General features: G+C 43.1%; 1 protein-coding gene across 1 annotated transcript; it reads left to right on the top strand.

The window, feature by feature from the left end:
- Positions 1-593: 593 nt before the first annotated feature.
- On the top strand, positions 594-9,710 carry LOC128695622 (ras-related protein Rab-28-like). The gene is made up of 6 exons (XM_053786348.2): positions 594-1,040; positions 1,407-1,788; positions 2,381-2,497; positions 4,838-5,008; positions 6,165-6,266; positions 7,200-9,710. The coding sequence occupies exons 2-6, from the start codon at positions 1,663-1,665 to the stop codon at positions 7,356-7,358; spliced, it is 675 nt and encodes a 224-aa protein (XP_053642323.1). The 5' UTR covers positions 594-1,040; positions 1,407-1,662; the 3' UTR covers positions 7,359-9,710.
- Positions 9,711-13,431: the final 3,721 nt, after the last annotated feature.

Below are 13,431 nucleotides of genomic sequence, written 5' to 3' on the forward strand. Positions count from 1 at the left end.
AACCTGGTCTGTTAGGTTGTGGACCACTCCATGTAGGCACGAACAATTCCTATTTGCTGGATGATATTAGCGGGTTTTGCATTTAAAAAATAAAACAATAATAATAATAATAATAATAATAATAATAATAATAATAATAATAATAATAATAATAGCAATAATAATAATAATAATAATAATAATAATAATAATAATAATAATAATAATAATAATAATAATAACAATAACAATGCAGCTACAGCTGGTGGTGCATCACTGCCTGATGCACGATAGCTATCAACTGGTAAGGATTGCATTATTTATTCTGCCTTTTACCATCTTCGAGTATATTGAGAAACTTAATAGTAACATTAAATATCATACATACAACATACTACACATATATATCTTATACAAAATTTCTTTAAAAGTCATCCTAGGCTTGTAGCAACATGACCGCTCGAAGTTGTAATACTGCATAATACTCTCGTCAAAACTTAATATTCGGTAAATATCTTGCGAGAATAACTGTGAGAGGAGGTAAACGTGTTGTTTTGATCACGGTTTCAGGGTTAAAAAAGTTGAATAAAATGGCAGGAGGGTTGGACATGTGTGTGTGTGGCAGGTGTGCCGGCGTGGCTAGCAACCATCCCTAGCAACCTTCACCTACACTAACATATCTGTTATGTGTGTCTGAGGGAGAGGGGAATCTCTCCTCCCTTATCTTGACATATTTTGCTACATTCCTGGCACCATTCCTGCAGTGAGTGGCTCTACGAGTGGACTGTGATGTGAGGATACTGTGTGATATAGCTAGTGTGGCGAGTGCTACGAGTGGACTGTGACGTGAGGATACTGTGTGATATAGCTAGTGTGGCGAGTGCTTCCCAGGAGGTCATCTCTGTGAGAAATAACACCGTGTGTGGAGATGATATCATTGGTAAACAGCGGAGAAATATCACCCGCATTGAACTACTAGCTAGTGGGTTGCTTCATGGGTAATTTCTGAGGCGTAAAATGGCAGAAACGTCATACGTAACTGCATGTTGACTGGCAAAGACGTAAGTGATAGGTCCTATTGATTACAGTTTTGTACAGCAGTGTATTTCACATCAGAGAGATATAGGTCGTTCCTCTAATGGTTATCGTCTTTTTCTACAGACCCACATTTCACTGTGTTCCAATCGTTTTGATAATAATAATAATAATAATAATAATAATAATAATAATAATAATAATAATAATAATAATAATAATAATAATAATAATAAATACCAATAATAATAATAATAATAATAATAATAATAATAATAATAATAATAATAATAATAATAATAATAATAATAATAATAATTTATAGCTGCAGTTTGAAATTTAATTTTTATTTATTTTTTCTAATGATTCATGGAAATATTTTTTTTACACAGGAGGAGGAAATCTTCAGATCAGTAAGAGGAGGAAGAATAGGAGGAAGACGAAGAGGAGAAACAGATCAAGAGGTCAAGAGGAAGAGAAAAGAGGTTTGGAGGGCAGAGAGAGGAGAAAGTGACCAGGGCGAAGACAAAGATGGGGTAAGAGGCCAGCAGAAAGAGGAGGCCAGGAAGAGGAAGTCACGAGGTCAGGGAAAGGAAGAGAGGAGGCTAAGAGGTACAGAAGCCTGAGGTTACTCACCCTAACGCCACAATGTCTGACTCTGAAGACGAGGCAGTGGAGAGGCAGGTGAAGGTGGTGCTGGTGGGTCCTCCCCAGGCAGGGAAGACCTCCCTAGCTCACAGGTATACCCAGGATACCTTCAACAAGGTCTACCAGGTGAGCGACATCATACCCAGCTACAGATTTCTCTACATTTTACGTGACTTAAAAAATAAAAACACGCTGGTGGTGCCTTGATCCTAGGAAAGTGCTCTTGATCCGAGGATGCGTCTTCCCACTAATATAATTTTTCAGCAGAATTATTGATAATAGTAACAGAAATAATGGTGATGATTATAACCATTTTTTTTATATACCTAGTGTGATAAATGTTATTGGAACCAGCTGGTCAAGTGGTTAACGTACTGGCCTGTGAGTTTTAGGACTTGTCATGGGTTGGAGTCCTATCCGTTATGTGATTTGGCTTATTTACATCTTCTGTGCTGTATAGCCCTTGTGGCTTAGCGCTTCTTTTTGATTATAATAATAATAATAATACATCTTCTGTTCTTAATAACCTTTTCAGTTAACGTTATTTGCAAACTTTGGTCTTTCAATAATATCACATACACATAAAAAGATCCTTCATTAATTCGAGACTAAAAATAACTGTTTTTACATATTAAACAACAAAAATATTTAAGTTACTCATTAATTTAGTGCATTTTCTTTGATAAATGTTTTATATACACGTTTTCTATTATTTCAGGCGTCTATGGGGGTAGACTTTTATTTAAAGCGGCTGGTGCTGGGCTCTGAAAGGAACGTCAATGTGCAAATCTGGGACGTTGCTGGTTCAGCCTTGGCAGGAAAAATGATTGATAAGGTATCTCTTATTAAGGTTAATCAGCGTATTATACGATTAACAAAATCAGAGTATTATATACTATATATACTAATATTATATACTACAGAATATATAAATAACAAAAAGGCACAATACCGTGACTGGAACGATACACAAATAACCCGCACATAAAAGAGAGAAGCTTACGACGACGTTTCGGTCCGACTTGAACCATTTACAAATGGCCCAAGTCGGACCGAAACGTCGTCGTAAGCTTCTCTCTTTTATGTGCGGGTTATTTGTGTATCTACAGAATATTATGTACTACATAACAACGGATGAAAATAAGTCTTTTTGACTTTTTTGGGGCCATGCTAGGTAACTTGCACTTATGCAACTATGTATGATAATTGTATATATGTGTAGCTGTACCTAAATAAACTTACTTACGTAAGAGTTTCAAGTTATCTATGAGGTTAAGAACTAACTTGCTTATTTTTTGTTTGATATGAAGAATCAAATGCTTACTTTTTTCGTTTAAAAGTAAATATATCATACATAGTGTAAATTACTTAGAATAATCCAAAAAAGTGAGACACAGTGACTTATTTCCATTGGTGTCATTGAATGGCTAATCGTCCTGGATAATTAAATTAACATGTGTGGAGTTACTAGAAGTATAATTCAGAGTGTCGAGGAAGGTTTTTTGAGACGATTTAGGTACTTAGAGTGGAAAATGGAATGAGTAGGAGTGTATATAAATCAGTGAGTCCCGTAGCTCGATTGCTAGCTCATTCACCTCACACACTGAAGTCCGTTTACCTGGAGTTTACCTGGAGAGAGTTCCGGGGGTCAACGCCCCCGCGGCCCGGTCTGAGACCAGGCCTCCTGGTGGATCACAGCCTGATCAACCAGGCTGTTGCTGCTGGCTGCACGCAAACCAACATACGAGCTACAGCCCGGCTGATCCGGAACTGACTTTAGGTGCTTGTCCAGTGCCAGCTTGAAGACTGCCAGGGGTCTGTTGGTAATCCCCCTTATGTGTGCTGGGAGGCAGTTGAACAGTCTCGGGCCCCTGACACTTATTGTATGGTCTCTTAACGTGCTAGTGACACCCCTGCTTTTCATTGGGGGGATGGTGCATCGTCTGCCAAGTCTTTTGCTTTCGTAATGAGTGATTTTCGTGTGCAAGTTCGGTACTAGTCCCTCTAGGATTTTCCAGGTGTATATAATCATGTATCTCTCCCTCCTGCGTTCCAGGGAATACAGGTTTAGGAACCTCAAGCGCTCCCAATAATTGAGGTGTTTTATCTCCGTTATGCGCGCCGTGAAAGTTCTCTGTACATTTTCTAGGTCGGCAATTTCACCTGCCTTGAAAGGTGCTGTTAGTGTGCAGCAATATTCCAGCCTAGATAGAACAAGTGACCTGAAGAGTGTCATCATGGGCTTGGCCTCCCTAGTTTTGAAGGTTCTCATTATCCATCCTGTCATTTTTCTAGCAGATGCGATTGATACAATGTTATGGTCCTTGAAGGTGAGATCCTCCGACATGATCACTCCCAGGTCTTTGACGTTGGTGTTTCGCTCTATTTTGTGGCCCGAATTTGTTTTGTACTCTGATGACGATTTAATTTCCTCATGTTTACCATATCTGAGTAATTGAAATTTCTCATCGTTGAACTTCATATTGTTTTCTGCAGCCCACTGAAAGATTTGGTTGATGTCTGCCTGGAGCTTTGCAGTGTCTGCAATGGAAGACACTGTCATGCAGATTCGGGTGTCATCTGCAAAGGAAGACACGGTGCTGTGGCTGACATCCTTGTCTATGTCGGATATAAGGATGAGGACATAGACAAGGATGTCAGCCACAGCACCGTGTCTTCCTTTGCAGATGACACCCGAATCTGCATGACAGTGTCTTCCATTGCAGACACTGCAAAGCTCCAGGCAGACATCAACCAAATCGATTCCCGATACGGGTGGAAACGTTAGGACATGCTTCATTAAGACATGACCTATACATGTTCACCCATCAGTAAAATAGGTACCTGGGGGTTAGTCGATTCATGTGGGTCGCATCCTGGGGATAAAAATTGACCTTTGCCCGAAATGCTCTGCATAACAAGGGGCTTTCTGCATAATGATATGTCACTGATGTCAGCTAAGCCTGTATACCTTGTACATGTACTTGTAGTAATGAAGATCGTCAGTGACTGTCTAACACAGATATTTCTACTACTCTGTGGGTCTCTGGTTTATTGATCGCCGTCAAAATTTTGATTGCCTCTACCTTATATTCCACTTATTGATGTTGTGATATGTTACACTGGGTTAAATTACTGCTGGTCTTGTGTTAACCAAGGTTCACTCCTCCCGTAGTACCTGTATGGGGCGCACGCTATTCTCTTCGTCTACGACGTCACCAACATCACCAGTATAGACTCCCTGCAGGACTGGGTGACGGCCGCCCACCGGGCAGCCCGAGCACAAGAGAGGCCGCCCATCCTCACCCTCGTAGCCAACAAGGCTGACATGGAGCATATGAGACAGGTAGGTAGTACACGAGAGATTGTTATTATTAGTAGTAGTAGTAACAGTAGTAGTAGTGGCAGTAGTAGTAGTAGTAGTAGTAGTAGCAGTAGTAGAAGTAGTAGTAGCAGTAGTATTTACTGTTATTATGCATCCCATAAGGGATACCTTTAGGTGGTAGCCTGATCTTTACCTCCTCCAAGCTTTATATTTATTAAGAACACCTCATCTGCTCGGCTCAGAATTGTCAACACTTGCGTAATATAGCTAGTGAAAAGTTCACGCAACTGTTATTGGCAAGGTTAGACTCTCTTTACTCGTTTTTATACAGATCATTCCTGATTTTTGTTTCCGTGTGATAACCTGAGAAAACCTCTTCTGGTTGGCTTCAAACTCTCATAACAGGTGTGTTCCACCAGCAAGAAGGTTAAGCTTATTATATCGTACAGCGGACAAATTTACCAGTTACAAAAAATGATGTATTTTTTCCCGTGACATTTCCCTGAGTGGCTCTCCTCCCTAACGGCTTCAATTATTAATGGCTGATGCATGTTATGGACAGGATAATATATGATAAATTAGTCACATGAGCAACACTTGGGTATCTTTACTGAGGAGACGGTTCGCCACACAGTGGCTTCAGTCCAGTGGAAAGAAGAATGGTGAAGATCAGAAGGAGTTTGAGTGGCAATAAAAGCATACAGCATATGATGTATTACTGCCCACGCAAGAGTTTGTTATTATTATCACTAGTATAGCTGGGAAACGCTAAATCTGTAGGGGGTTAAACAGTGCCTGAGGGGGAAAAAAAGACAATCAAGTCTGATCCGTGGATCTTAGTAGTACTAAGACCCTCACCGTGAAGGACGAAACAGAGAAATATTCAGTATTGATTAACTCGACATTTTAAACAGAGAAAGAGGAGGGGGGGGGGTAATTGTTAATTGTGGTATTGTGCTGTTGATCCGAGGAATCGGAGCTACCCGCTCCTCTTCGGATCAAATCTATTACCTCCACTCCTCAGACCCTCTTCGAATTTAATTATTTTAATTCCCTTAAGAATATATGATGCTCATATCGTTTTGTTTTTCTTCCCCATGAATGTGTATATTTATGTACGTGCGCACTCGTGCATGTACGTACCCTTGCATGTGTGTACTCGTGTACGGGTCATCAGGTGAAGAGTGAACGGCACCACAGGTTCGCTAGCGATAATGGTATGGCGTCTTATGTCGTGTCAGCCAAGACTGGTGAAGGAGTGGCTCTCTCTTTCCAAAAGGTGAGTCGGGGAACCCTGAGTCAGTGCTCCAGTAGGGAGGTATGAATGAGGTGTTGGTGTTCCAGTGAGGTACGGATGGGGTGGTGGTGTTCCAGTGAGGTACGGATGGGGTGGTGGTGTTCCATTGAAGTATGGATGGGGTACTGGTCTTCCAGTGAGGAATGGATGGGGTGCTGGTGCTCCAGTGAGGTGTAGATGGTGTGCTGGTTTTCCAGTGAGGTATGGATGGAGTGCTGGTTTTTCAATGAGGTATGGATGGGGCGTTGGTGTTCCAGTGAGATATGGATGGGGTGTTGGTGTTCCGGTGAGGTATGGATGGGGTGTTGGTGTTCCAGTGAGGTACGGATGGGGTGGTGGTGTTCCAGTGAAGTATGGATGGGGTACTGGTGTTCCAGTGAGGAATGGATTGGGTGCTGGTGTTCCAGTGAGGTGTAGATGGGGTGTTGGTTTTCCAGTGAGGTATGGATGGAGTGCTGGTGTTTCAATGAGGTATGGATGGGGCGTTGGTGTTCCAGTGAGATATGGATGGGGTGTTGGTGTTCCGGTGAGGTATGGATGGGGTACTGGTGTTCCGGTGAGGTATGGATGGGGTGTTGGTGCTCCGGTAAGGTATGGATTGGGTACTGGTGTTCCAGTGAGGTATGGATGGGGTGTTGATGCTCCGGTGATGTATAGACAGGATACTGGTGTTCCATTGAGAAATGCATTGGGTGCTGGTATTCTAGAAAGAGCTCCGGAAATAGCACTAGAGCACTTATCTAGGCTCTTATAGCATATTGATTTTGCTTCACATATTTTGTCTTCACTTACTGAGTCTTATATCTGACTACCATTAGTTTATCATAATATATATAACCTCATATGCATTCCTTCCCTTGCTCACTGATTTCTCTAGCATGTTGACATTCCTCACACCAGCTGTTTCTCTGACAGGTGGCTGCTGAGCTGCTGGGGGTGCGCCTGACGAAGGCAGAACAGGAGCAGCAGCAGCCTGTGGTCACGGCAGAGATCGTTACCTTCCAGGAAGCTGCTCTTGCTAAAGTGCCTCCTGCTGCCGGTGGCTACCCCTCCAGCGTCTGTAGTCTCATGTAGCGGCGGAGACCTCGAAGTCTCCTCCTCCTTCATGGACTTCTTCGGCAGTGGTGTTCGTTGAAGACAGTGTACAGCTCGTGGAGTCGTGGCCTTCAACCCTTTTCATTCCCGTTATGTTAAAGAACTTTCAGTGAGGCTGTGAACTGTTGCGTTAGCCCTCGACTCTATTGATTATACTTCACTTCGGCTATACATTACTGACAACTTGGTGAATAACACAGGTGTGCAACATGTTTGTTAACGTGTCTCACTCATCAGCTTAGGCCAGATCTCTCGCAAGAGACCAACTGTAGCTCATGGGAATGGAATAGTGCATTGTCAACGATTATGGAAGCTTAAAAACAAACTGCGGAACAAGCTTTGATTTGGCACAATGTTTGGCTTTGCACAGAGCGAAGCGTTGTCCCAATAGAAGTTTTTTTTTTCTAACTGTATCTGTCTCTATAGTGGCCTTCAAAAATGTTGATCCCATTTTGATCATGAGTAGACTGCGATGTTTATTGGTACCATCGACGATGTTTGTTTTAACAATTTTGCAGAAAATTACCTTGCCACGTCATGGGACTCATGAAAATGGCAGTTGTCCATAGCTTAAAAAAGTTGTCATTGCGGACTATACAACTTGCGTACGTCATGCTTTTCTCCAGTTCTGTTGATGTCTGTCTTCTCTTGAAAGAGATCACCCTGGAGGACATCTTCCATTCTTCTTCATAAAAGTACTGCTATATTAGATCTTAAAGTGTATCAGCTTCTTGTCATCGAGTACTTGACTGTCCGAGAAGACGTACATGGAACCGCTCATCCACAGTGGCGCTGACATGTAATAATATTGGTTAATGGTGACTCTTCATGATTTTATTCAGAGCTTTCTGAAGAATATATACACCGAGAGGTGTGTATCTCCTAGTGTATATACATGCTAGAAGCTTCACTTCCAGTCTTAGGGATAAATTACCCTTGACTATTAGTGTATCCCTAGTGACCCTCGTGTTGGGGATGTGCTTTAAAATTCAATAAATTAACATATACATTGATTTTTACTTAATGAAACTTTGACTGTCGATTTAGTACATTTTAAATACATAACGTAAATCTTCAGATATTAACTTTCATGTCTGCACAAACTTATATGTAATGGTTGGCCAATAGGAACTAACAGCTACTTGCACTTACAGAAAAGATGAAAATTACGTTCATAAAAATGGCTTAGAATCTGTCTTCCCTAAGAAACAGAATCGTGAAGCTTTTACGACTTAGAAAATGGTTTATGAGAGTGCATATAAAAGTAACACAAGACAGGTTATTCCACGCAGCACCCACTCTATTTCACAATCAGCTGAGACAGCAGTCTACAATGCTGTCTCGGCTGATTGTGTGTTGCCGCCGTGTACCCACACGGCGGCAACACACACAAGACACGGAGATCGACCCCGACAAACACATCAAGGACACACACTCGCCTCTGAGTTCCCACTCTTGTTATCAGTAGTCGACACGGACGACTCGTCTCATTCATGTCTTGATTACATATAAATGAGCATTTAGTAAATGCTTAGTCAGAAATTGTTTTATTATAAATACAAATACACCAAAATAAAGCGCACTACAAATGTACTTATTTTTGAGCATTTATTATCATATATAGAATATTTTGACATAGGCGTCTCTGTTGGAACAATCTGCCTAGTAGGTTTATTGAAGCTAGTTTCAACTTTAGGTTGGACAAATACTTGAACAAGAGGGGTTGGATTTGAGTGGGACTTTCACGTGAGTAAATGGATTTGTCAGAGCTTATTGTTAGGGTAGCACTGTTAGTGGGTTGGTATTGTAAAGGACTTGCCAAGTATGGGCCAACTGGCCTGCTGCAGTGTTCCTCCTTTCTTATGTTCTTATGAAAGTACATGGAGAGGACATGGGGAACGGCAGATAGCAGAGGACTTGAAGCCCACACCGAGGCTATCTATTGAAAACTATCTACTTCTACCTAGGAGAGAGAAGCAGAAGCCTATGTTACCGTGAGAGTCATTGACATCCCCGTGCACCTCAGGTCTTCTGACAGTGGTACAGCTACTGACAGTGGTACAGCTACTGACAGTGGTACGGCTACTAACAGTGGTACAGCTACTGACAGTGGTACAGCTACTGACAGTGGTACAGCTACTGACAGTGGTACAGCTACTGCCAGTGGTACAGCTACTGACAGTGGTACAGCTACTGACAGTGGTACAGCTACTGACAGTGCTACAGCTACTGACAGTGGTACAGCTACTGACAGTGGTACAGCTACTGACAGTGGTACAGCTACTGACAGTGGTACAGCTACTGACAGTGGTACAGCTACTGACAGTGCTACAGCTACTGACAGTGGTACAGCTACTGACAGTGGTACAGCTACTGACAGTGCTACAGCTACTGACAGTGCTACAGCTACTGCCAGTGGTACAGCTACTGACAGTGGTACAGCTACTGACAGTGGTACGGCTACTAACAGTGGTACAGCTACTGACAGTGGTACAGCTACTGACAGTGGTATAGCTACTGACAGTGGTACAGCTACTGACAGTGGTACAGCTACTGACAGTGGTACAGCTACTGACAGTGCTACAGCTACTGACAGTGGTACAGCTACTGACAGTGGTACAGCTACTGCCAGTGGTGCAGCTACTGACAGTACTACAGCTACTAACAGTGGTACAGCCACACTGGCAGCGTCGTCCTACCTGTACCGTCCTCTATATGCCTCACCTTGTATTAACGTCCATGTTTGAAATGACACATCATCAGCGTCTATCCTGCCCAGTCTCAGTCACCTCACAGAGACTATGACCGACTCCGTCCTCCGTAACGACGCTTGTGTGCCCTAACTGAATAAACAACCTCACATTTGTGCTTGCAAAGAGGGTAGCTGTCTGGCTGAATGACTGGTTGAATGAGCGGTTGAATGATTGTTTGAATGACCGGTTGAATGAGTGACTCTGTCTGGTTCATGGGAACACTACCATGGAAGCGAGGTAAATCTCTCCTTCGTGACTAAATCTGTGAGAGGTATTTCGGTTGAGCTTCAACCAGTATTTCTGATCACTATGAGGAGTACAGAAATATTTCCATCCATCACATTCACACGATGAGGAAAAAATAATTCTTGTTAATAATCATTCAGCATATATAAGTAATCATTATCTTTCCATCTTTAGTCCTGTCCTCCAAGCTTATATGTTCATCTTTATATACTTTCTGTATATATATATATATATATATATATATATATATATATATATATATATATATATATATATATATATATATATATATATATATATATATATATATATATATATATATATATTGGAAAATATGTGTGTACTACAGTGATTCTCTCACTTTAGTAAAGTCAAATTAAACAGAGGAGTTTTTAATTTACATTAACTCAATAAAACATGTGTTTAGTGTACAGTTAATCAATAAAATATATGGCAGTTCGTGTGTATTTATTGTTCACGAGTTTGCTTCCTAATTGTCTTTTCATTCTTCTACTTTTACTCTTCTTCCTCCTCCTCCTCCTCCTCCTCCTCCTCCTCCTCCTCCTCCTTCTTCTTCTTCTTCTTCTTCTTCTTCTTCTTCTTCTTCTTCTTCTTCTTCTTCTTCTTCTTCTTCTTCTTCTTCCACTTCCATCCCCTACGCGTTTATCGCTTCCCAAAAATACTAAGTTTGATAAGTTTTCTTTCATATTTCGGGAATAATTATAATCATCCTCTGACAAGCAGTTATAATAAATAATATAAATAAACATAAATGCAATATTGTGTATAAATACAGCGAAGGGGATATAACTAACGAAAATGGTGAAGGGCTCTTGATCCACTGAATTAGAGCTACACTACCTTCCTTGCATCAAACCAGGTTATTAACCATTCCTCAGGCACTGCATTAGCCTAGGAGACCTTGGGTGAGTCTAGCCGGTCTGGGGGTGAGTCTAGATGGTCTGGGGTTGAATCTAGCCGGTGTGGGGAGAGTCTAGACGGTATGGGGTGAGTCTAGATGGTCTGAGGTGAGTCTAGATGGTCTGGGGTGCGTCTAGATGGTCTGGGGTGAGTCTAGATGGTCTGGGGTGAGTCTAGATGGTCTGGGGTGCGTCTAGATGGTCTGAAGTGAGTCTAGATGGTCTGTGGTGAGTCTAGATGGTCTGGGGTGAGTCTAGATGGTCTGGGGTGCGTCTAGATGGTCTGAGGTGAGTCTAGATGGTCTGTGGTGAGTCTAGATGGTCTGGGGTGAGTCTAGATGGTCTGAGGTGAGTCTAGATGGTTTGGGGTGCGTCTAGATGGTCTGAAGTGAGTCTAGATGGTCTGTGGTGAGTCTAGATGGTCTGGGGTGAGTCTAGATGGTCTGGAATGAATCTAGCCGGTTTGGGGTGAGTCTAGATGGTCTGGGGTGAGTCTAGATGGTCTTGGGTGAATCTAGATGGTCTGAAGTGAGTCTAGATGGTCTGGGGTGAGTCTAGATGGTCTGGGGTGAGTCAAGATGGTCTGGGCTGAGTCTAGATGGTCTGGGGTGAGGCTAGATGGTCTGGGGTAAGTCTAGATGGTCTGGGGTGAGTCCAGATGGTCTTGGATAAGTCTAGATGGTCTGGGGTGAATCTAGCCGGACTGGAGTGAGTCTAGATGGTCTGAGGTGAGTCTAGATGGTCTGGGGTGAGTCTAGATGGTCTTGGGAGAGTCTAGATGGTCTGGGGTGAATCTGGATGGTCTGTGGTGAGTCTAGATAGTCTGGGGTGAGTCTAGATGGTCTGAAGAGAGTCTAGATGGTCTGGGGCGAGTCTAGATGGTCTGGGGTGAGTCTAGATGGTCTGGGGTGAGTCTAGATGGTCTGAAGAGAGTCTAGATGGTCTGGGGCGAGTCTAGATGGTCTGGGGAGAGTCTAGATGATCTGGGGAGAGTCTAGATGGTCTGATGTGAATCTAGATGGTCTGGGGTGAGTCTAGATGGTCTGGGGTGAGTCTAGATGGTCTGGGGTGAGTCTAGATGATCTGAGGTGAGTCTAGATGGTCTGAAGTGCGTCCAGATGGTCTGGGGTGAGTCTAGATGGTCTGGGGTGAGTCTAGATGGTCTGAAGTGAGTCTAGATGGTCTGGGGTGAGTCTAGATGGTCTGGGGTGAGTCTAGATGGTGTGGGGTGAGTCCAGATGGTCTGGGATAAGTCTAGATGGTCTGGGGTGAATCTAGCCGGACTGGAGTGAGTCTAGATGGTCTGAGGTGAGTCTAGATGGTCTGGGGTGAGTCTAGATGGTCTTGGGTGAGTCTAGATGGTCTGGGGTGAGTCTAGATGGTCTGGGGTGAGTCTAGATGGTCTGAAGAGAGTCTAGATGGTCTGGGGCGAGTCTAGATGGTCTGGGGTGAGTCTAGATGATCTGGGGAGAGTCTAGATAGTCTGAAGTGAGTATAGATGGTCTGGGGTGAGTCTAGATGGTCTGGGATGAGTCTAGATGGTCTGGGGTGAGTCTAGATGGTCTGGGGTGAGTCTAGATGGTCTGGGGTGAGTCTAGATGGTCTTGGGTGAGTCTAGATGGCCTGAGATGAGTCTAGATGGTCTGGGGTGAATCTAGCCGGTCTGGAGTGAGTCTAGATGGTCTAGGGTGAGTCTAGATGGTCTGAAGAGAGTCTAGATGGTCTGGGGCGAGTCTAGATGGTCTGGGGAGAGTCTAGATGATCTGGGGAGAGTCTAGATGGTCTGATGTGAATCTAGATGGTCTGGAGTGAGTCTAGATGGTCTGGGGTGAGTCTAGATGGTCTGGGGTGAGTCTAGATGATCTGGGGTGAGTCTAGATGGTCTGAAGTGAGTCTAGATGGTCTGGGGTGAGTCTAGATGGTCTGGGGTGAGTCTAGATGGTCTGGGGTGAGTCTAGATGGTCTGAAGTGAGTCTAGATGGTCTGGGGTGAGTCTAGATGGTCTGGGGTGAGTCTAGATGGTCTGGGGTGAGTCCAGATAGTCTGGGACAAGTCTAGATGGTCTGGGGTGAATCTAGCCGGACTGGAGTGAGTCTAGATGGTCTGAGGTGAGTGTAGATGGTCTGGGATGAG

The sequence above is a fragment of the Cherax quadricarinatus genome, chromosome 42, assembly GCF_038502225.1.
Source record: "Cherax quadricarinatus isolate ZL_2023a chromosome 42, ASM3850222v1, whole genome shotgun sequence".
NCBI lineage: Eukaryota > Metazoa > Arthropoda > Malacostraca > Decapoda > Parastacidae > Cherax > Cherax quadricarinatus.

Coding starts and splice junctions, on each gene's coding strand:
- LOC128695622 (XM_053786348.2), top strand. CDS start 1,663: ATGTCTGACTCTGAAGACGAGGCAGTGGAGAGGCAGGTGAAGGTGGTG. Junction 2,498..4,837: donor CAGGAAAAATGATTGATAAG/GTATCTCTTATT, acceptor CTCCTCCCGTAG/TACCTGTATGGGGCGCACGC. Junction 6,267..7,199: donor TGGCTCTCTCTTTCCAAAAG/GTGAGTCGGGGA, acceptor TTTCTCTGACAG/GTGGCTGCTGAGCTGCTGGG.